Source organism: Lepidothrix coronata, unplaced genomic scaffold (genome assembly GCF_001604755.1).
Source record: "Lepidothrix coronata isolate B3197 unplaced genomic scaffold, Lepidothrix_coronata-1.0 Scaffold60, whole genome shotgun sequence".
Classification (NCBI taxonomy): domain Eukaryota; kingdom Metazoa; phylum Chordata; class Aves; order Passeriformes; family Pipridae; genus Lepidothrix; species Lepidothrix coronata.
This window is the reverse complement of record NW_016690240.1, coordinates 5,027,623-5,049,340: the sequence shown is the minus strand read 5'-3', so window position 1 is coordinate 5,049,340 and position 21,718 is coordinate 5,027,623. Positions and strand designations below refer to the sequence as shown.

The window sequence follows — 21,718 nt, the reverse complement described above, 5'->3', positions numbered from 1 at the left end:
CTTAAATACATTAGGATGCCTTTCATTTTTTTTTGAGTTTCTTTCATTGATGTTACAGCACATTCAGTCACTGGGTAATACAATGTTATTTGTTTGGTGGACATAGATAATGGACTCCATCTTAGTGAACTTTCATTGACTGAATTCAGGCATCTAGGCTTTATTTATATTCAGCAGAGGGAAATAGATTCCTTGAGTAACAAACTTATACAGGTGGGGGTTTTTAACTTCTGAAGGTGACCTCTTTCTCACTACTGGTGATGAAGGGAGCTTACATAATTCCAGTGTGTTTTAAAGCTAGTGCACATGAATGTCACTGAGAAATTATGTTGCCAAAAGGGATCAGCTGAAAGGAAAGAAATAGCTTTGGGGAGAAAAGGTCTGGCAAGAGTCAGTCTACTCACACTAGGAACAGTGTCAAAACTCATGTTATACTACAGGAATGTATATGCTGAGGTAGGTTTGGACAGGAAACCACAGTGTACTTAGGGACACTCAAGTGGATTCTGACAAGATCAAATGTAGTTATGGTAGTACAGTGCTCATGTAGGATTAATTTGTGTTACATTTTAGACAAGTATTATGCTTCTGGCTGTTCTGCTTCTGATATCTGGCCTTACTGAGAGTCATGTTGCTCTGCGTCAACATAATTTACAAGTAATCATATCAGGATGCTTTCACTGACTTCCTTCATTTCTTCAAAAGACCTAGCTTTCCTCCAACTAATTGTGTTTTAGAGAATACTGCAGACATTTCCCAAAATCTTCATGAACAGCCTGGACAGAGGACTTGAAGGAATGCTAAGTTTGCCTATGACACTAAATTGAGAGGAGCTGTTGACTCCCTCAGGGGCAGAGAGGCCCTGCAGAGAGATCTCAACAAATTAGAGAGATGAGCAATGATCAACCATATGAAGTTTAACAAGGGACAGTGCCGGATTCTGCACCTGGGATGGAGCAACCCTGAATTTCTGCACAGACAGGAGAATGAGAGGCTGGAGGCCAGCGCTGTGGAAAGGGACCCTGGGTGTCCTAGTGGATGGCAAGCTGGATATGAGTCAGCAGTGCCCTGGCAGCCAGGAGGGCCAACTGTGTCCTGGGGGGCATCAGCCAAAGCATCGCCAGCCGGTCAACGGAGGGGATTGTCTCATTCTGCTCCACACTGGTGTGACCTCACCTTGAACATTGTGTGCAGTTTTGGGTGCCACAATATAAAGAAGACATTAAGCTGCTGGAGGGTGTCCAGAGGAGGGCCATGAGGATGGTGAAGGGTCTGGAAAGGAAGCTGTATAAGGAGCAGCTGAGGTCACTTGGTTTGTTCAGCTTGAAGAAGAGGAGACCAAGGGGAGACCTCACTGGGGTCTTCAACATCCTCACAAGGGCAAGCGGAAAGACAGGTACCGACCTCTTCACTCTCTTGACCAGTGAAGAACCCAAGGAAATGGCATAAAGCTGAGTCAGGGAAGGTTTAGGTTAGATATCAGGAAAAGGGTTTTCAGCAAGATGGTCTTTGAGCATTGGAACAGGCTCCCCAAGGAAGTGGCCACAGCACCAAGCCTGACACAGTTCAAGAAGCATTTGGACAACACTCTCAGGCACATCATGTGATTCTTGTGGTGTCTTCTGCAGGGCCAGGAGTTGGGCTCCGTGGTCCTGATGAGTCCCTTCCAACTCCGCACATTCTATGATTCTATTACTCAAAATTCAGAAAAACTGCCACAGCGGGCTGTATGCTAATATTAGATTGCTTACACTACACTAGATGGCACTGTCTCTCTCTCAATATATATGTACTAAAACAGCTAAGAGTTATTGGAACAATCCACAAGAAGGTCAGGGAATCTGCATCTGTTTCCTGTGAAATCCTACTCTTAACCCAACTCCGCTGCTTAGCTTGCTCAGACAGAAGGTTATGTGTCCCGCTGAGTTCACATGATGAGCAAAACCAGAAATAAACCCAATATCTGACAGCTCTTTTTTGTACTCTCATAATTCAACCCCACTGCTTCCTGCTTTATTTTATTAGGCATAGTTAATTTTATCATATTCTTGCACTGGTCTGTTTTTAAACAGAACTGTTTACTGATACATCGATTATCACATGTTTTTTGATCACATTCCTAGTAAGACATAGTATTTGGCAAGGCATTACTTACAGGTACCCCTGGAAGTCCATCAAGTCCAGGTAAGCCTCTTTCTCCCTTGAAACCCGATTGACCTGGAAAACCTTATCAGAGAGACAAAAAATATAGTTTTATTTACTACATGCTTATACAAATAGCTCATTGTATGTGAATTCTTTGTGACCCTGAAAGTGTCTCATTCCATCCCCAGTTATATCAACATAATGCTGCTAAAGTCAGTGAAGTTTTCTGGATTCATGTGCTCATGTGTTGCACGTCAGCATTCATAAACTCAGAAGCTGATGTTTCATTTGACTTAGGAATGAATTCACCTTACTATTTAGACCTATCATGTAACCAATGCAGTCTTCAAACTACCTAACTCATATTAATGTTACTGAATAGCCACACTAGAAAAAACATGAGGTATAATATATTTTTTTGCATGTGACACTTCTCTCACACAGTAGAAGAAAAATTATTTTTTTTTTAAGACACAAAATTTGATATTGGAATTGGGAATGTATGTATGAGTCACTGTTAAGCCTGGGCACATAAGCAAATGGTTCCCACATTATTTTTCACTTTCACAAACATCTGTGAAAATATTTGGACCACAGTTTGCAAAGATTCTTCACTATGGCCAGTTTCTGCTTCCTTGGTAATTCTTGTTGATTGTTTTGGAAATTTGGAGTCAGGTCAAAAATAGGACCCCCCTTTCATTAGTTTCACTAACAATTTGATTAGTGGGACAAAAAGTAGTTAAATTTATCATGTATGCTGCATTTTCAAAATTTAGCCTATGTACCTCATTTTCAGGTAGCTAATGAGTTTTTACCTGCTGGACCTGGTGGCCCTTGTGGTCCTGGAAGTCCAGGAGGTCCCACTTTATCACACAAGGCACAGGCTTCACCTTTGTCACCTGAAAAAAAGAAAACAACAAAGCAAATGAATAAAACCAAAAAGATTTAAGACAACAGCAAGCAGACAGATTCAGGGGCAAATGTCAATTTATTACACTTCATGTAGAAAGAATAAAAATAAATGTGCTACTACTAATTACATGCTTCAAAGAGAATTTGTTGGCAAATCGATGTTCTCTAATTTTTTTAAAGGAGTGGCATGAAAATCAACATAAGTCTTATCCTAGGGATAATATTTAACAGAACAGTTAAAAGGGACCAGGCTGAAAAGAATAAAAAATAAGAAAAGAAATATTCAGTGGGTAAGAGAGGAAATAAAAAGATTAAAGCAGCAAAAGGAGAACTTTATAGTCAGTGTAATTTTGCACATTTAGAAAAGCAGCAAGCAGAATGAGATTAGGAAGGATCAATCATCATGTAAATGAGCACAGCTCATTTTTTTAAATGTCCATTTATTCAATGCTGCTAAAACACATGGTCGACAGTCCTATTTATAGGTGTTACAATTTTATCTTCAATTATATTCATGGCAATGATTCATAAACCATTTTCATTCCCAACTCATCTGCCTCTCTCTAATTCTTCGTCTCAGAATTCACATCTTAAATTGCAATGAACAGTTCAATTTACACTTCATGGGGCTATACTCAACCCTTTTCTTCTTTCCAGCTCCTCTTTCAGCCCCATGCCATCCTTTATCTCTTCCTAGCAATGTGGAGATTAAGTGAACTGTAATAGAAGTTTGTGTCATGCAACTCAATACACAATATTCTTCTTGTAGACTCAAGAAATGTATTCCATGTCCATGAACTATTTATTTAACTAACTTTAAGTATACTTTCTCTGGACCCAGTCTAATTGGCCCAGCCTCTTTACATACCCAAGCTCCAGGGTACTAAGCATAAGAAAACAATCACATTAAAATATTATTACCTTTCTCTCCCATTTCTCCTGGAAATCCATCTCTTCCTGGGAGTCCAGGACTACCTGGTGCACCTGGTTCTCCCTGCTGGCACTGATCAATTCCATCTGCAATGGAAATAAAATAAAGAATATTGTTTTGACAAGTGCAAGTTTCCATTACAGGGTTGCATTTATGCAATGTCATAGCTGATATGTTACCTATGAAGAGTGATAAGTAAGTATAGCACTTTACTCTTTTATTTTATTTACTTTAAAAAATTTAACTCAGAGTCTGTATTCTGATTCCATATATAACGTTTAAGAAACCCTGAGAATCAGAGAGAAAAGACAGGCTCTGCCATAATAAGGTTACAAACAACTTTCACACAAAATCCATTTTCATTGTAAGCTGTGGCTAAGAAAAGTACTGTAGGTGAAAAACTGTTGTTTTGACCCTAAGGAGAATGGAGAGTATTGATGTTCTGAAGAAATTCATTAACTAGGGTTTTGGTACCCCAACTTCTGTTTTCAATATTTTAGGAAACTTTCTAGGTCAACAACAGCTTGTTAACATCATTTAACTTCATCATGTCAGCTTCCTGAAAACAACAAACCTAATATGTTAGGAACTGAAATGGGTAACAAATGAGAATATTTTTCAGGCTTGATATGAGAATATAAATTATGCTTCTTCTGTTTGAGGATATGACACAGGTTCTGGCCCAATATAATATGACATCACTTTGGCCAAATCCAGTAGTCAAAATGTTAATGTGAAGTTTGGAAAACAATATTTAAAGGAAAACAAATTCTTTCCCATTATGCACTTGAAGAAAGCCAAAGAAGTATCTCGGGAAGGAAAAGAATTAATCAATGACTGAAACATGCTGCATGAAAACCAGAAATTGCTCTTATTTTTAGGATGAGGTAAGATTTAGCTATTTAATTCCATATTCTACATACTGGATTTTGTACTGCTTCATTGGCAAACACGGCAATAACCAGGCATCTTCAACGGTTTTCAAACAAAGTATTTTTGGTTCAGCAATTCCATAGAGAATAGTATTTCTTTCAATAGCTTTAAGGTACCTAAAGTATTGTAATAGGGATATCATTCTTGATGTTGAAATGTCAATTTAACTCACAATATCAGTATCACCTATAGGAAAAGTTTTATTTCCATAAAAGAGTTACAAACATCAGTTGTAAGGAGCTAATTATCATGGACCACTTCCACATGTACTTTTGTTATTGCTTCATTGCAGAAAAAACCAAAACATTTTTCTCTTTCAAATTGCTTTATCACAATCTCATAAAACATAGCTGTGTAATATTGTTATCATTATTACTAATATTATATTTGTCACATCACTACTAGCTTTTCATTTACCTCTATAAAGCATGTGTTGATCCTGATCTGGTGGGTGGCATCCCTGCCTATACCAGGAGAGTTGGAACTAGATGGTCTTTAAGGTTCCTTCCAACCCAAGCTTTTCTATGACTGCATTATCCCCTAAGATAGTTTTATTTTACAATAAAAATTTCTGGCAGACTAGTTATCACACCTGTTCAGTTTGTTACAAAGACTGATACTGCAGACTTGTGAATTGTGATATTTAAAAGCTATACTAAGAACAATATTAGCATCTGCTATTTTTTTAATTGGAAATCTACAAATATTTCAAGGTTGGCACAACGGGATAGAATAATCATCATCATGGCTAGGCTTCACGAACGAAGATTTGGGAATAACCAATATGTATTAAGGTCAATTGTTTGGTTATATTGGAACAGTCCACAGCGAACTCTGAAGAAATTTTAAAAACATTTATTTAGCAAAGAATCCTTGTCCCAGTAAGGCAACAAGTGGCCTCCTGCATTGTGGAACAGCTTTTACTTGGTCCGTCAACAACTTAGGTATGTTTCTTCCACGACATGCATCCTGATTATAGCATTTATAATCTTGTCTCATTTTTTTTTTTATGGGCATTATTGAGACTTCATTGTGAAAAGCAAGGAAGGGCTTTACCCACCTGTTACACCTGGAGGTCCTGGTGGGCCAGGCAACCCTGGGGGACCTGGGAAACCATCTCTTCCAGGCGTTCCAGGTGAAGGGAATCCTGGAGAACCCTTTTCACCTTTTTCACCTCTCTCTCCAGGGACACCAGGTGATCCTACCCTGTCTGGAAGTGGTCGACCTTTGGAGACAGTAAAATGTATATGAAAAAGTGAAAAATGAAAAGACAACAACACTATCAACACGTTAGCTTCCATGAGGTTTCAGAGAAAAAGAAAAAAGGGACTGTATTTTAATTACTGGTGATTTATAAAAAATTGAGATTATATACTCACTACAGCTGAGTTACTCACTTCTGTTAGGTCTCTAGATAAACACATCTACTCTCTACCAAGTGCCTTCCTGAGATTTAGCTGAATTCACTTTTGCTGGATAGCAAATAGTGTCAGCACAGGAGTCACCTTAGCTATTACACCTAGAAACTATTACACACTTTGTTACTTCATAATAAACCAAAACTGAAACGTACCTAGAAAGGGAGAGCACATCTAATAAGTCCAGTAAATAAGTAGTCAACAATGCCAGCAGATTTCAGGAACATTATAACCAAAATAGTTTGTAGGAATAATAAGCAAACAACAGCCAGTAAAGACAAGCAGTTAAACAGAGAGAAAAAAACCTAAAGATCTCCTTTTAACTATTTGTACAGTCACACAGGTCTTCATACTGACTTATTTCAGTTCACAACTCATCACTAGACTTCATCACTAAACCATTTTGAGTCTTCTGCAACACTGCAGGATGATATGAAAGTCACAGAAATCTCCATTTCTGTAGGGTAATGACAGACTAAGAGCTATAATTACAGCCTGCAGTATATAGCATCTCCACCCTAAACTGTGAAAAATTTCCTAGAAACTATCTGACCCTGGCTCACATTAATTTCTTATTTAGCTCACTGTCAAGATAGAAAATGAGAGTAAAGGAGGTAATAGTATCACTGCAGAATGTGCTAGAATTGGGTTTCCACGGATTATTTGCTTAATTTTTAAAGATCAAATGTCGTGGTTTACTTCAAACACTCATACGTATATGATGATACATAAAAGCAGTATCATCATGGATGTGAATATGTTAAGACTATGAAAAAGGCAAATTTTGCAGGCAAAAGAAATAACTTTTATTGATCAAGTGACATAGCCAAAAAAAAGAAGGAAGCCTTCAGGAATTACTTTGATCTAGTAAATATTGTTATTATTTCTCTCTGCAAACCTTATTTTAGTATATTTATGCAAACACATATAGAGCTGAAGTGAGAGCAAAACAAATGATCTACATATGAGTATACATACTCAGGTATACACACACACACACACACACACATATTCACATTTAACAACTCTTCTTGCCCAGTGGAGCTGTGCTCTCTGGGCTATCTCTGATGGACTATGTACCCTACTTTTTCAATTTCAGCAGAAAGTTATCAGGGCTCTACAGAAAGAACAAGACTGGATCACATAAAAGACACAAGAAAACCTGAGGGTCTACAGGGATGATTAGACTGCTGGAGAAGTCATTGCTTGGGTGTTCAGTAAGGAGCAGCTAAGGAGAACATCTCTCAGGACCCTTCACCCAAGAAGAATACATTAAAAATGTGAAAAAATCAGTGGTCATAGTTTCATACCTGGAGGTCCTGGGATTCCTTGTGCACCAGGGAAACCTTTAGGAAGAGAAGTTTTCAATTAGGCAATGAATTCACCAATGCCATTGAGAGTGAGCTTTTAGCCCATATTATTTAAATTCACATTCAAGCTATTATATTCTGAATCAAATTTGAAGTTAAATAATCTATACATATCTGCAAGCACTATATTCAAGGAAAAGACCCTGCTGTGTCCAAACTTCTCTAGTGATTATTTTTAAATAGGCTAAAGTCTGTAATGGGGAAAATGGGAAAGGGAATGCTTGATTTTCTGTTTACTGAAGACTTTTAAAAATTATGCAAATCAATCTTAAGATTAAAAATTGGCTACGGACTTTCATAAAGGAGTCTCAAGATTCTCAGCATTATTATCCTCTTTAAGTTTGTGTTGATTTCCATATTTCTTAAATAATCTCACTGGATTATTTAATTGCATTAAAAACAGATTCTTGTTTATCATTTTTCATCTATAACTGAAAGGCAGTCTTAGTTAAGATGAGAAGCAGAAGTGTCCTACAAGCTACTACAAAAGGTAAAAACCTGAAAGCAATTAAATAAATAACTGGAACATTACACTGTCATACAGAGCTACTGAGCTCACAGACAGTACAAATTTAATTTCCTTTAGTAAGAAAACTAAAAGTATAACTTAATCAAAAAGACAAAACAAAATACATACCTTTTTCACCTTTTTGACCTTTCAGTCCAGGCAAGCCTGAAACTCCAGGGTCTCCTTTTTCACCAAAGGTATCTACTGGTCCAGTATCTATCATCTGAATCACAGGACAAAGACTAGGACACTAGAAATGTGCAACTGTGCCTTCATTTGTATCTTCCCCATCTTGATCTGATGGTACAGAGGCCATTTGGTTTTATAACAATTTTGAGCAGCTGTGGTTATATTTGCAATTTCAGTCATAATACAACAACTGCTGTGAGAGGGTTGTAGCTGCTGAGGATTTACCACAGAAAATAAATATTTCCCATTCTACCAAAATTCCTTCATAGGAGGAGTCACAGGATTAAGTGGAGAGCTTTTATAGCATCTTCCTCAACAAGAATGATGCCAAAAAATCTCAACATGGTCTAAGCACTGGTTTGTATTACCTGTAATTTTAAAATACTATGTTCTGGCAATTTCTGCTAACATTGATCTGAGCATGATATGTAAGATACTAACATTTACAATAAAATATTCATGAAGCATGTACAATTTTTCAAATCAAATTAGCAAATATTGGGAATTTTTCCCCATGTTGGGGAAGCAGCACCATCAATGATCTATTTGCTGCTGACTAACCCTATTTTTTATTTGAAGTGTTAAAAAAAATTACAAACTGCTCTCCTGGTTTCTTCTTGTGCATAGGGGCTGATTGCTCTCGGGGACTCACTGGACATGGTGAGTAATTGTATTGTGCATCACTTGTCTTTCTCAGGTTTTATTCCTCTCTCTCTTCTTTTTATCTCCCTTTTCATTATTATTATTACTAATATTACTACTATTAGTATTATTAACTTTATTTCAATTAATACTTAAGGCATGGGGTTTACCTTTTTCCAATTCTCCTTCCCATCCCATCTCGGGTAGGGGTGGTGAGTGAACAAATGGCTGTGTGGTACTTAATTGTCAGCTGCAGTTAAACCACAACCAACTGCAATGCTGACAGACTTACTCTTTTGAACTCTCTTTTGGATATTTTATTGATTAACAATGCTTATAATTTTCATAGTCCAAAATGTTTGAAATTCATATTCTTCAAGAGCTCCTTTCCCAAATTTCAAATATACTTTAAAAAACTGTATTCAGTTTTTTCCATTGAGAAAAAATAAGGATGTGACTTTTGAGAATGAGATGAGAACATGCATAGTCTCTCTTTTTTCCCCTCATTGTTTGAGCACTTTCACAAAATTTAATTTTATTTTAGGTTTCAAATAAAACACAAATTTATTTTACTTACTCTTCCCGGAGGTCCTGGAAAACCTCGCTCCCCTTTGTCACCCTAAATCAAAATAGAATTTACATTTTAAATCCAGATCAGATTTTTTTTTCCAACAGAATTGGATTTCCTCAACAAATGAACAATTCAATATAGGATCATACAAGTTCCAAATGATAAGTACCTGGATCACTATAACAAGCAGTATTAGTAAATGGTTTGTTTGCAGGCCTGTACTGGTTTGCACAATGTAAAAAGAAACTGGAGTTTTTAGGGAAGTACACTTCTACATATATCGGCTGGGCAAAGAGCTTGTGAAAATAAAGCCTGCATTAATCAATTCATATAAGAGATCTAAATCAGGTATACCTACATTAACTTAATTTTGACTTCTCCTAGTGATGATGCAGCTTAGCAACTTAATATTGCTTTATGTGCAGTCATTGCTTTACTGCACATCTATCTTAACTCATTCTGTGTGAAGGGAATCAAAAGCTGCTACTACACACCTTTGTACCAGGTTCCCCAGGTCGTCCTGGAATCCCAAACCCACCAGGCAAACCCTGTGTGTAGAAGACAGCGAAACCAGAAGATAAAAATACAGATGGATCTTAGTCGCGGCAGCATCAAAGCTTTAAATTTTCAAACCAGACACTAATTCACTGAAAGCAACAACTTTAAGTAAATAATTCAGGAGGGTAGAAAATTTCAACCTGTTTTAATACACAGACAAATACACATTTGTTTTGAATGCAAAAAACAGTACTGGAAATTCAGTAAAATACATACAGGTTCTCCTTTTGGTCCTGGTTCACCATCTTTTCCAGGCTTTCCCTGTAAAACACGAAGTTCCACTCTGCTTAAACAGACAACCACATAGACGACATTTCTAAATACTGTGGATGAAATACTAGAACAAAACAATCACTACTGCAGTGCATTAATCCAAGTGTGCTAATGCAGCTAACAAACCACAGGATACAAACCAGGCAAATTGTGAAAGCCTAGTTCTTATATTATCCAACACCCTACAAGATGCCAAATTCAATAAAATCCTGCAAATCTATTACCAGATCCAGGAATAACACAGTGATTTCCCTGTCAAGGAGACTTCAAGACAAAATATATCAACAGCACAAGAAACTGAAACCAGACCCAAAATCTTTTCCCTTCATAGCAATCCCTTTCTATGTATATATACTCTTCAGCTTCACAAAACCTTTACTCGTAGATATTAGGTAGTTCAGTTTCAGCAGAAGGCTTGGAGAGTATTAGGCCTTGTGGTAATCAGATCATGTGGTAATCTAGTGGTAAAAACCACTTTCCTTACATTGAAAGCTATAATTTCAAATCACATGGCAGATGACAAATTAGAATCTAAAGCTCCCTCCTCCAGAACAAAATTATTAATTATCAGACCACTCTGTTAACCTACAGAGGGGATTAGATTCCCTTGAAGTAATCAACAGATATGTGACAAATGACCTAGATGGACTAACCTACTTTTCAGCATTCCTTTCCTCTACACCAGAAAAGGACTGGCACATCAGCTTGTAGCCTAACCCTCTGGAAGCTGGCTTTTATTTGGTGTCCTTAGACTGTATGTGTAGCATAAGCAGTATGAATTTGTCCCATAAACTCAAGAAAATGTATATACTTAATACACAAAGTAACAGTGCATATAATTCAGTCTAAAAAGTAATCCCATCAGTTTAGGTCAAAAAAATTCTGTTTAAAACATTGCAATTAAAGGATAATAATACAACAAACATGAAAAGGCTGCCACCATTGAAATGTGCAACTATAGTGTCTTATAAAGAAGGGTTACAAGTAAGTTTTAATGACAAATTAAAACTATGATCTGCAAAGCCAAGAGAATCTTCAAATGTACTCTGTGCTTGGAATTAATCATATGGTTTAATTCTATTTAACTAGAATGTCAGATCTTAACATCTGCTCATCTTTCAAGCCTTATCTTAATTTCAGAAGTAGCTATGATTTCCTGAAGAATTATATATAAAATATCTTAGCAACTTCCTTTAGGGAAACAGAAACTGAAAAATATATTTTTAAAAGTTCAGATGCTCTAGTTTCCAAAGCCAACATCTCTCCATTCTTCCAGCTTCAAGCTCTCACTTACAGTAATAATAAAAATACATATGAGATAGCAAAGATAATCCCACCATATATCCTTACTGATAGGATAATAGAACATCTGACTTTGAAGTATAGTAGAAAGGGAGATTTTATCTTTTTCAGATTGAAGTACAATCCAATGCCTATAGAGGTGCTGGGCCTAACAGTTTAGGAAGACCCACAATTTGAGAAACTTATACTACTTTAGATGCATTTGAACGTAGAAAATGTACAATTTTGCTACCAGCTCAGCTAAGAAAGATACTGCATGACTCATGCAGAAGCTGTATGGATGAGACTATATGATATAGGTCGGATTAGGCAAATGTAATAGACTTTATGGCCTCAAGTATCCAAAGTCAGGCTAGAAACCAGCAAGCAAAAGTATTTTAGTCACCTAAACTTTTTGCTCTATTCATTGCTTTTGTAAGGAACTGTACCTTTAGGCTAAGCAGGATTATTTTGTTGATTGCATGTGAGAGTATGTGAAATAAATTCAACATGTTCCATTTAGCTAAAGTCACTCCAAAAGAGTGATCTGTTTTGCTTTGCTTTTTCTTCTGTTCTGGAATGACTTAATTTTGCTTCAGTTGGGATCCATGGGAGTTTTGCCTTTGCCTTCAGCACCACGAGCTACTGTTGAGTGTCTTTAGTAATCTGAAACATGTTACATACTGATATTACTGCATGTTATTACTACCTTCATTTCTACACCTGTCCTACAGCAAAACTTGCTTCTTTGAAATATACCAAATTTGCTGTTCAACTAATGGTTACTAAGTTTAATCAGCTCATGGAAACAATACAATAAAACTGCAATTATGGTATTGATAAAGTTAAGTATACTTACACGTGGACCAGGCTTTCCGGGTTCACCCTTTTCTCCTTTGAAGCCTGAACCTGGCAATCCCTGGAAAACAAATATTCACCAGATTAAAAATACTGTCAAATTCCAAAGTAAATTTACTTCTATCTAATAGCTGTAGAGATATTCAGTGCCATTATCAGATTCTTTACAATTTTTTATAGTAGCAAAAAAAACTACACAGTACTCACTGGGATTCCCTGTTCACCCTTTTCACCTGGATCACCCTAATGAAATTATAAAAAAAAAGGTGTATTAGTAAACAAAACCTTAACCATTATTCATTTAGGTTGTAAATAATGCTTCGTACCAGCAAAAGTACATTTAATCCTGTTCTCCATTTCAAGAACTATGTCTAATAGTAGGATGTGCAAGAATTTTGACAAACACAAAATGTGAATCCATTAAGCTAGTTTATTTTACTAGTATATATTGCTTAGACTGTATAATTCAATAATTGAAAAATTCATTAGCACTCAGATTTCATGAATGTGATTCTGTATATGAAAAGTCGAATATACTTAATTCAAACTTACTACTTACTTCAACCAATACTTACTACTTAATTCAAACTTTTAGAATATTTTTATAATATCCTGTGCTTATCAATCTTCCTTCCTCAGAAAGTCATCTGCTGCATAAAAAAATTGCATTTTTTTATGCAATTACTGATGCATTTACCGTTTATCATATATTTTTAGAGAGACTTCTAGAATGACCTTCAAAATTCATGCATGATGAAAAAGAGGAAGAAATTTTTGAAAAATTTGCTCTAGGTGAATTCATATTTTTTTTCCTGTTTCACTTTTGTTTGCTAATTCCTATTGATCATATTTTAATGAAGAGTATAAGAAGTCATTTAACATTTAATCATTTAACATCTCACCTTTTCTCCCCTTATGATTTCACTCCCTTTTTCTTTCATATGTGGTGCTGGTCCTGGAGGTCCTGGGGGGCCCCTTACTCCTTGTTCTCCCTGTCAACAGCAAATCCAGGATAGTCCATTGAAAACAGCATGACTCTGAGATCAAACATTATGAAGACCAATGACATTAAAGAGCACTGCCACTTGCTTTTAAAAATATAGCTGTGTTTTTAAAAAATTCTTATTTCAGGAAAATTAGTGAAAGGATTACATACATAGTTACAGACAGAGAAAGATCTCTTAATCTACTCTTAGGGATAGCAACACCGAATATCAGGAACATATCCAATTAATTACAACAATAGTACAAAAGTTTTTTAGTGATTACTTTAGGAAGGAGATTAGGAGGAAAGAGGTCAGGTATAAAAAGTCAATGCCTAAACAGAAATGTTAATCAAAGTTTATAGTGTTCCATCAGCTTTACAACTGTCCATAAAGGTCAGCTTCAAGATGATAACTGTGGATCATACTTTTTTAGTATGTATGTGCCCATTGCAGGGTCAGAATCTCATCTCCTTATATAAAGCAAAAGCACTATCTTTTACAGTGAAACACCTCCCAAAAAGGCTCGATACATTTCTATCAAGCAATAATGCACAGCAATACCATTAATCTTTTGCTAAAGACAAACCTGAGGAGTACAGGAAATCTCCACACACTTCTATGACCAACATTTTTCAGTAAATTTCATGCTAACATTTCCACTATGCGTCATGTCACAAAAAATTCTATCCATTGGGAATATCGTGGCTCAAAATACATAAATAAGGTGGTAGATTAAAAAAAACAAACCCACCTAAGTAATATAATTTACTTATACTCTAAAAGCCCTCTGTCAACGACAGTCATGGGAAGTTTCTGGAGAAGTGCTCAAACATATTATGAATTTACTGAATAGCCCTTGACTGCATGCAGTTCTTGGCTCCTGGAAACACAACACAACGCACTTTGGCCCAGACCTCTCAGAGTGAGAGGTGACAGATTAAACCTCACATGTATTACCTCCCATTTGATGCTGAGTAAGAGAATAAATGGGATCCTGGAGCACATCTTTTGGCTTAGATTCATTCAAAAGTAAATTCATCTGTGTGCTCTGAAACCTCTTCCTAGTTGTGGCAAAACACAGTAAAAGGGGACAACTGAAAGTTCTGCTTCAAATGTATACACTACCAAACCAAACTAAGGCAGACAGGCCCACAGGAGTCCTATCACAATGAATTATGATCATTACGAACAGCACATTAAATCTCAACCCTCGGAATTAAATTGATTTCAAAAAAATCTCATGGTGAGTCCTAATATACAGAGTAAATGTTTCTGCCTATTTCAAATTGAAGTAGTTTTCCAGTCACAGCTGGAAAACAGGATAGTGACCTAAATCAGGTATAACATTAACAAATTCTGTGACTGTTCATGACTTTCATTCATTTAGGTGTAAGTTACAGATTTACTCAAGTCTTCCAAAAATTACAATGCTTATTTTCTCTGTTGATTCATTCCAACAGTTTTCTTTATTTAAAACAGTATCAAAAATAGAGACCTACCTTTTCACCTTTGGGACCCTGAAAGCCCAAGCCCATGTAGCCCTGAAAACATAAATTATACACACTTAGTCAATCTCTATCAGCAGTGCATACATGCATATATATACACATATGAAAGTATTTTGTACATGTCAAACACTAAGAGAGAATATAAAGACAGAATATATCTTTAGAATGCATGTGTGAAACAAACAAGTAAAGTCCTAACCTCCCTTTTTTTAGCCATCACAGCAACTTGTGACAAAAAATTGAAATTTATCAGATAATTTTACTGTCAATATGCTCTTTTTCCCAACACTTTTGTGAAAATTTTTACATTTTAAAATGAATTCAAATAACCATAGAATGTTGTAATTACTACTGATTTCATCAAATGAGATAACAGAGCTAGAAAATTTGAAAAAAAGTGTTAAAAATCTCTCTTTATGATGTCCATTAAGACATAGAAATAGATCTCCAAAAAAAAAAACCCCACTCCTTTAGGATCACTAGTTTCCAGAGCTTGGCGGAATTTGGTATGTCAAATAAATAAACAGATAGGCTTAATATTTATAATAAAGACTCTTACCTTCTCACCTGGGAGTCCTGGTGGCCCTGGGGGACCCTACAAGACAATATATTTTAGCATGCATATGCATACATTACAGTAGGTGGAATAATGCCTTACTCTATGAAAAGAGGAAAAAGGAAAATCTTTTAATTAAACCAAGATAAAAAGTCTTTTTCTGTTACCATGCATAATTCTTAGAATAAAAACAACTTAGAATAAAAAATAACAACAAAGAGAATCTGTCTGCAATATCACATTAATTACCATAATAACAGAGGTTGATATCCTGCTTCCATGGTACTCCTTACTGCAGCTACCCATAAGAACAATCTCAGAAAACATTTGGGTTTAGGTCTGGCTGCTAGGTTTGTAGTTTATTTTTTATAAATTAAGCTGGGGAAGAGAAGACAGGAGGAATCACAATTAGTCTGTCCCCCACAAAAATACTCTCCAAGAGTGCAAGAACAGAGGATGACTGTAGGAGCAGCTGCTAATGAAAACCTATGTTGCCTAGTAATTTCTGCCATGGTAGAGTTCCGGAGGCTAAACCACAGGCCTGGAACCACAGGTTATCTTTCCCAAATCTCAACCAAGACCTGATACACACACCTTCTAGAACATTCCTATAATAAAGCTCCAAAAGTAAAGTTCAAATCACCATGAGAGGAAACTTACTGGCTCTCCTGGAGGACCTTGTGGCCCCATTGGTCCCTGAAAACCCGAAGTTCCAGGTGGACCCTATGAAAAATTCAAATGGCATCATAAAAAAGTGATATTTGTTTCATAATTTCATGATACTGATTTCATTCTAGTTGAAGCTCACTACTATTCAAACATCTTTTAGACTTACAGGTAGTCCAGGTTGGCCAGGAAACCCTTTATCACCTTTTAGCACACCAGAGGGTAAAAGACCAATCACTTCACCCGGATCTCCCTATAAAAAGAAAAGAAAAAGAATACTTGAACATCAATTCAAATACATTCAAAACCACTAATATTGAGATGAGAGGAAAGTTGGAGCTATGTCTTGAATCATTTGGAAAGCTGACTTTCAAAAAAATCACCTTACTTAAGACACATTACAGGTTAAAGTCTTAATTGCCAAACGTGCTTTAAAGCCACTTAAAGAAATTCCAGTACCAAATCTTCCTTCCTACTTTCATTTCCTATATCATAATGGGTAGGCAGAATGATTTTTCTGCCAAATCTATCACTAATACAGTGTCACCACACAACTGGAGCATCTGACCTGGCTGCTAGGAGAAGTGGTAACCTCACAATCTCTTTCCCAGGCTGAGACCTTCATGCTTACACTTAGTTTTGACATAAAAATCATTTTCTCAAAAATGGAACCTACTTAGTCCTACTTCAGAAAATTATTCTGATCATTATTCACTTTTTGTCTCTTTTTTGATAGTAAAAGATCCCATTTTTCCTGCATTTTTGTACAAAGTTGGAGTATTGTAAGTGGTTTTATTTCAGGAGTTGTGTACCTACGCATACACACCTAGGAAAGAAACATTTGAGTATTCAGTGTTTATAGACTAAGTCAATTCTTTCCATGTAAGATATAACTTGGGTTGTCATGTCATAACAAATCCAAGATTACTTTTAGACTTATATTTAGCTTACAGTTCCAAATAACATCTGTTAATTTTAAAGAGCAAAAGCTCTCTGTTGTCATTCAATGCTTCATTTTCCAGTTCACAAAATGCACTCAATACCTAGTTAGTTAGTCTGATTTTTTTTTCCTTTATGAAAACTGTTTAGTATGTGTTGGAAGCTTTTCATATTGTGGGGTATATGATCTTCTTTCACAAATATTATCTACGTGAAACTATGTAGATAAATCAAATGTTAACATAAAAACAAATGTTTGAATCATAAAACCTATCTAAATCTTTATACACAATTAGGTGGCCACCATATTGTTTATACATAATTAATGATATGTACTACTTTTTTTCTGTTGTAATCCATGTAATACACTTTTAAGACCTTCATGGAACAACACAAATGTTCAATTGTTGTCAACTGGAGTTCACACCACTGTCTTTATTTAGTGGGGTTGCAGAACAGAGTACAAAGGGAAACACGGCAGTACAATTTTTCAGTCCTTAATTAAGGAACTGCTGGTCTTAGAGAGTGTAGACTTCACCCAAATTCTTATTGTTAGAAGTAGGACACAAACACAGAGTAAAATGTACCTTCATTCCAGGAGGTCCTGGGGGTCCCTGTGAAAAAAAGACATAATTGATGTCATTGCTCCTCAGTGTTGTATATTTTTCATCTTATACTCTGTATCTTTTCATATAGTTATATTTGAATTTTTAGAATCAGGGTTGAAAAAAGTGAATCAAGCAGAAAAGAATCTACTTACTATACTCCCAGTCAGTCCTGGTAAACCTGGGGGACCTACTGGACCTCTTTCACCCTAAGGGGAACAGAGAAATCAGGGTTTTTTGGGAACATATGCTTGAGAGATGTTTTTATTTCAACATAGAGTTGCTCTTATAAAAATATGTAAATTTCACCTTTGTGCCATTACATCCTGGAATGCCAGGTGGACCAGGAGGGCCATCTTGTCCAGGAATGCCCTAAATGAAAAGAAGGTAAAGAAATTAACAATATTTGTAATAATCCGGGTCAGATGTCATGATTAGTACTTTGATTAATACAATTAGTTCTTTATAAAAATACCTATACTTCATACATACGGGAAGGCCTGGGTTTCCTGGAAAGCCTGATACTCCTGGGGGGCCCTGAAATTGAGAAAAACATAAACTGAAATGACAAATCCACAAAACAGCAAGGACAAGCTGCAGCCCAAGTTGCATTGCCAGTGATAACAGTCAAAACCAAGTAGTATTTAAACTTCCTTTACAAAATCTTCAAAACCTCTCAGACATGTCACCTTAGTAATCAGTAACTGAAAGCAACCTTTTATATTTCTTTAACTTTTTAGGCAGTAGGAACTGGATCAGAGCCTTATGTAGAGGTAAAAAGGGATGCAGAGGTGTTGTTTTCTCACAACCACTGTTCCCAAAATGAAATTTACTGTAAACATCTCTTCATAGCAGGAGATGACATTAACACACTGTAAAAATGTTCTCTTTCATACTCCTCATCAGCGTATCAATTTATCCTTATTATCAAAAAACCTACCAGGCTGAGGTAGCTCTTTCTCTTTGAACAGCTTTTCAGTGCAATGCATCAGCAGTTCAAGTTGTCAAATCATTTTCATCCTATCATCTTACTTATTCATGCAGTATTTCCTAATACAGGTATTATGAAGCAGAAAAGATGTATGGGAATCCTGTGCTTAGATGGTGTACTTGCTTCTTCCAAAACTCTGTAATTGTTATACAGGTTACTGGCACTGTAGCACACAAACACTTCTGCCAGAAGATGCCAGTTTATACTGACACTCAGGATACCCCAGGATATCACGAACATCACAGACTGAAATAAGGATTTCTTGAGCTAGCAGAATACCCTCCCTTTAATAGCTCAGAAACTGCAGTTGATTCAGTAAATTCTGTGTGCTGCAGCAACTGTAGGCAGACAGAGAACAAAACCGAGATGGTATTTTGAAAATCTCTAAACAAGAGGGTATAGCTGAAAATGTATGCATCATTACTGGCCAAGTCATTTGAATCCTCTTTCGTCATGACATTACGAGACAAGACAATGCTCAGAATGAGCTTGGCATCTCACAAACCCTCAAGTTATGGCCCTGGCTAATATTATCATATGCTAAAATAAGTGCTATGTAAGTGCCCCATTAAACATTAACGACAACAGGAAGACCATAGAAATATTCAGAGCCTCTTCTAGCGAAGTCAAGAGATCTTTGTTCCTGACTTTAATTCGGCTCTGCATCTTGTGCACACTTTTAACACATATGTACTCATGAGTGTGTCAGCTTCTCTGCTGGAGTGCTGCAAGGAGGCTAGATGGCAAACATAAAGGAGAATTTTGCAAGAGGAAATAAGGTTGTTTCATCCTGAAACTGGAAAAAAAGTCTTTCAGTATGTCAAAAAGGTATCAAAGGCATACTAAAATCAGTCCTTTTGATGCAGTGGTAAGTATCAGGCAAAAATACAAATGGATAAAGATATTGGCTGCCCAATGCAAAACTTCAAAGGTAAAAGTGAGAATTTTGAAATTATTGTGCAGAACAAGGAGATGTCATTGATTAACTCAAAGAAGAGACTAACTCCCTCTTGCATTTGAAGGCAGCCATGGAGAGTTAAAATATAAAACAACGCAAAGACATCAGAAATGCAAACAAGTAAGCTAGAACTCACTCTTGTTCCCTTTGTTCCTGGCAGTCCTGGTTCTCCAGTATCACCCTGCAAAGGAAATAGAAAGCTTTGTCTTTCTTTGGGACAACAATTTAGGGAAATCTGAATGTTTCAAATATGAAAGCTTAAGTTCATACCTTAAGCCCTGGTGGCCCAGGGGGACCTTCAGGTCCTTGCATTCCAGGAAACCCAATCACACCCTGTAGTCCTGGCAAGCCTCTTTCTCCCTGTGGAAGCAGAAAACTTATTAGTAACTATACAATACAAGTTGCTTCTTCAAGCCACTCACATATCCCCTATTTCTGTGCTCAAGAAACCTGTTAGAGGGTAAGAAGACACATGTAACAGCAAACAGTTCACGTTTGTACTTGAAAGAAGGATTATTATAAATAAAGAAATATTTCTGGTTCAATAATAGATTGGCAGGGGCTGAGCGTGGCATAACAGAAAAGCACTCTTTGAATGCCAATGAAAGCTTTTTTTTGTCACTCTGGATAGCAGTATTCATAGCACACTTATACTCCTGGGATCAGGAGTATAATTCCCTCTAATAAAACCTACCTGCATTCCTACAGAGATATAGCTAAATCCCAGTAAAACTCCAAATCAGCAATAAAATTCCTGAAAGCCACAAATATTACTGTTCAGTCACTACTGTGTGAATGGCAAATACCACTCTTCTTATACACCATTCACAACAGCAGATTTTGGAGACCAGGCTTGTCACTTAGAGTTGAATTTCAGGGTGGTTCAGAGACAGGATGCTCAGAGATACAGAATCTTCCCAAGAAGCTGAACACTCAGATTGTATGTGTCATCCTTTGGATTCTCCTTTAATGTGGTATGGGGCATCTGTGTTTCCTGTGCTCTTCAGCTCCCTACAACTCCAAATGTATTTAAATCAGATAAATTTAGAGGCAGAAAATTCATCCACACTCTAGATCAACATCGCAGTTTTAATATGTTCACTATATATGGACTCCCAGTGGAGGAACACTGTCTGAATAAAGGCTGCAAAATCTGCACACAGAGAGAGGGGGGGAAAAAATACGCATGTCAACTCCTGGAAACAGCAAATCAAGCAAATCAAAAGCCACATGTTCCTCATAGGAAGTAACCAGAGTTGTCCTTTAAAGGTGTGATGTGAAACGGGAAGAAACAATTTATATTGTCAAAAACTGTGGGAATATTGGATGAATAAAATGTTAGTGTGCAACTGCAAAAAGGAAAAGTTCTATAAGTTTGGAAAACACACTAAAAAACATGGCATCTGTTTTAGAAACTCAAAACACAGCAATTTTCAAAGGATAGCAACAAAGTTCAAAACACACAAAAGGAAGCTATGCAAAGATTTAAGGATTTTCAGTAAAACAGTGAGAGATGAGATTGCTCTTTGTAACTAACAAACAATTTAGTATTTGATTTTATGATGGTGATTAACAAGACACTTTTCTCCTGTTTGTTCAGGACAAAGATTCCCAGAAATATGATGGCTACTTGGAGAGGTCAGCTGAGGACTGAGCACACACAAGAAGAACAACATCTGAGTCTTGGAGAGCTCATTTGTCAAGGAAGTATAACAGGCATCTTGCAAAGAAAAAGTTATGACATGCAGGCAGAGGAAACTGAGTGATGACCAACAGACATAGTGCTATTACACTGTCGGAAGATGAGATGAATTGGAAGATTTGTGGAGTTACTGGGTGGATGCTGGTTTTTAGTTCCTTGTCCAGGATTTCGTTAAAATGAAGAGACAAGGGAGAAGAGGCATTACTGATGGGTAAGAA

At 36.5% G+C, this 21,718-nt stretch overlaps 1 protein-coding gene across 1 annotated transcript in view; it reads right to left on the bottom strand.

Annotated features, from left to right (window-relative positions):
- Positions 1 to 21,718, bottom strand: part of COL4A1 (collagen type IV alpha 1 chain) — a 133,816-nt gene that overhangs the window by 38,600 nt on the left and 73,498 nt on the right. The window contains exons 3-24 of the mRNA XM_017817331.1: positions 20,069 to 20,158; positions 19,935 to 19,979; positions 18,342 to 18,386; positions 18,159 to 18,221; positions 18,005 to 18,058; positions 17,832 to 17,858; positions 16,475 to 16,558; positions 16,300 to 16,362; positions 15,643 to 15,678; positions 15,075 to 15,116; positions 13,492 to 13,581; positions 12,797 to 12,832; positions 12,591 to 12,650; positions 10,394 to 10,438; positions 10,114 to 10,167; positions 9,626 to 9,667; positions 8,347 to 8,440; positions 7,650 to 7,685; positions 5,982 to 6,146; positions 3,979 to 4,074; positions 2,961 to 3,044; positions 2,156 to 2,226 (exon numbers count right to left, since the gene is read on the bottom strand). Of these exons, the coding sequence (XP_017672820.1) occupies positions 2,156 to 2,226; positions 2,961 to 3,044; positions 3,979 to 4,074; positions 5,982 to 6,146; positions 7,650 to 7,685; positions 8,347 to 8,440; positions 9,626 to 9,667; positions 10,114 to 10,167; positions 10,394 to 10,438; positions 12,591 to 12,650; positions 12,797 to 12,832; positions 13,492 to 13,581; positions 15,075 to 15,116; positions 15,643 to 15,678; positions 16,300 to 16,362; positions 16,475 to 16,558; positions 17,832 to 17,858; positions 18,005 to 18,058; positions 18,159 to 18,221; positions 18,342 to 18,386; positions 19,935 to 19,979; positions 20,069 to 20,158 (1,422 nt within the window). The remainder of the gene's footprint in view (positions 1 to 2,155; positions 2,227 to 2,960; positions 3,045 to 3,978; positions 4,075 to 5,981; positions 6,147 to 7,649; positions 7,686 to 8,346; positions 8,441 to 9,625; positions 9,668 to 10,113; positions 10,168 to 10,393; positions 10,439 to 12,590; positions 12,651 to 12,796; positions 12,833 to 13,491; positions 13,582 to 15,074; positions 15,117 to 15,642; positions 15,679 to 16,299; positions 16,363 to 16,474; positions 16,559 to 17,831; positions 17,859 to 18,004; positions 18,059 to 18,158; positions 18,222 to 18,341; positions 18,387 to 19,934; positions 19,980 to 20,068; positions 20,159 to 21,718) is intronic.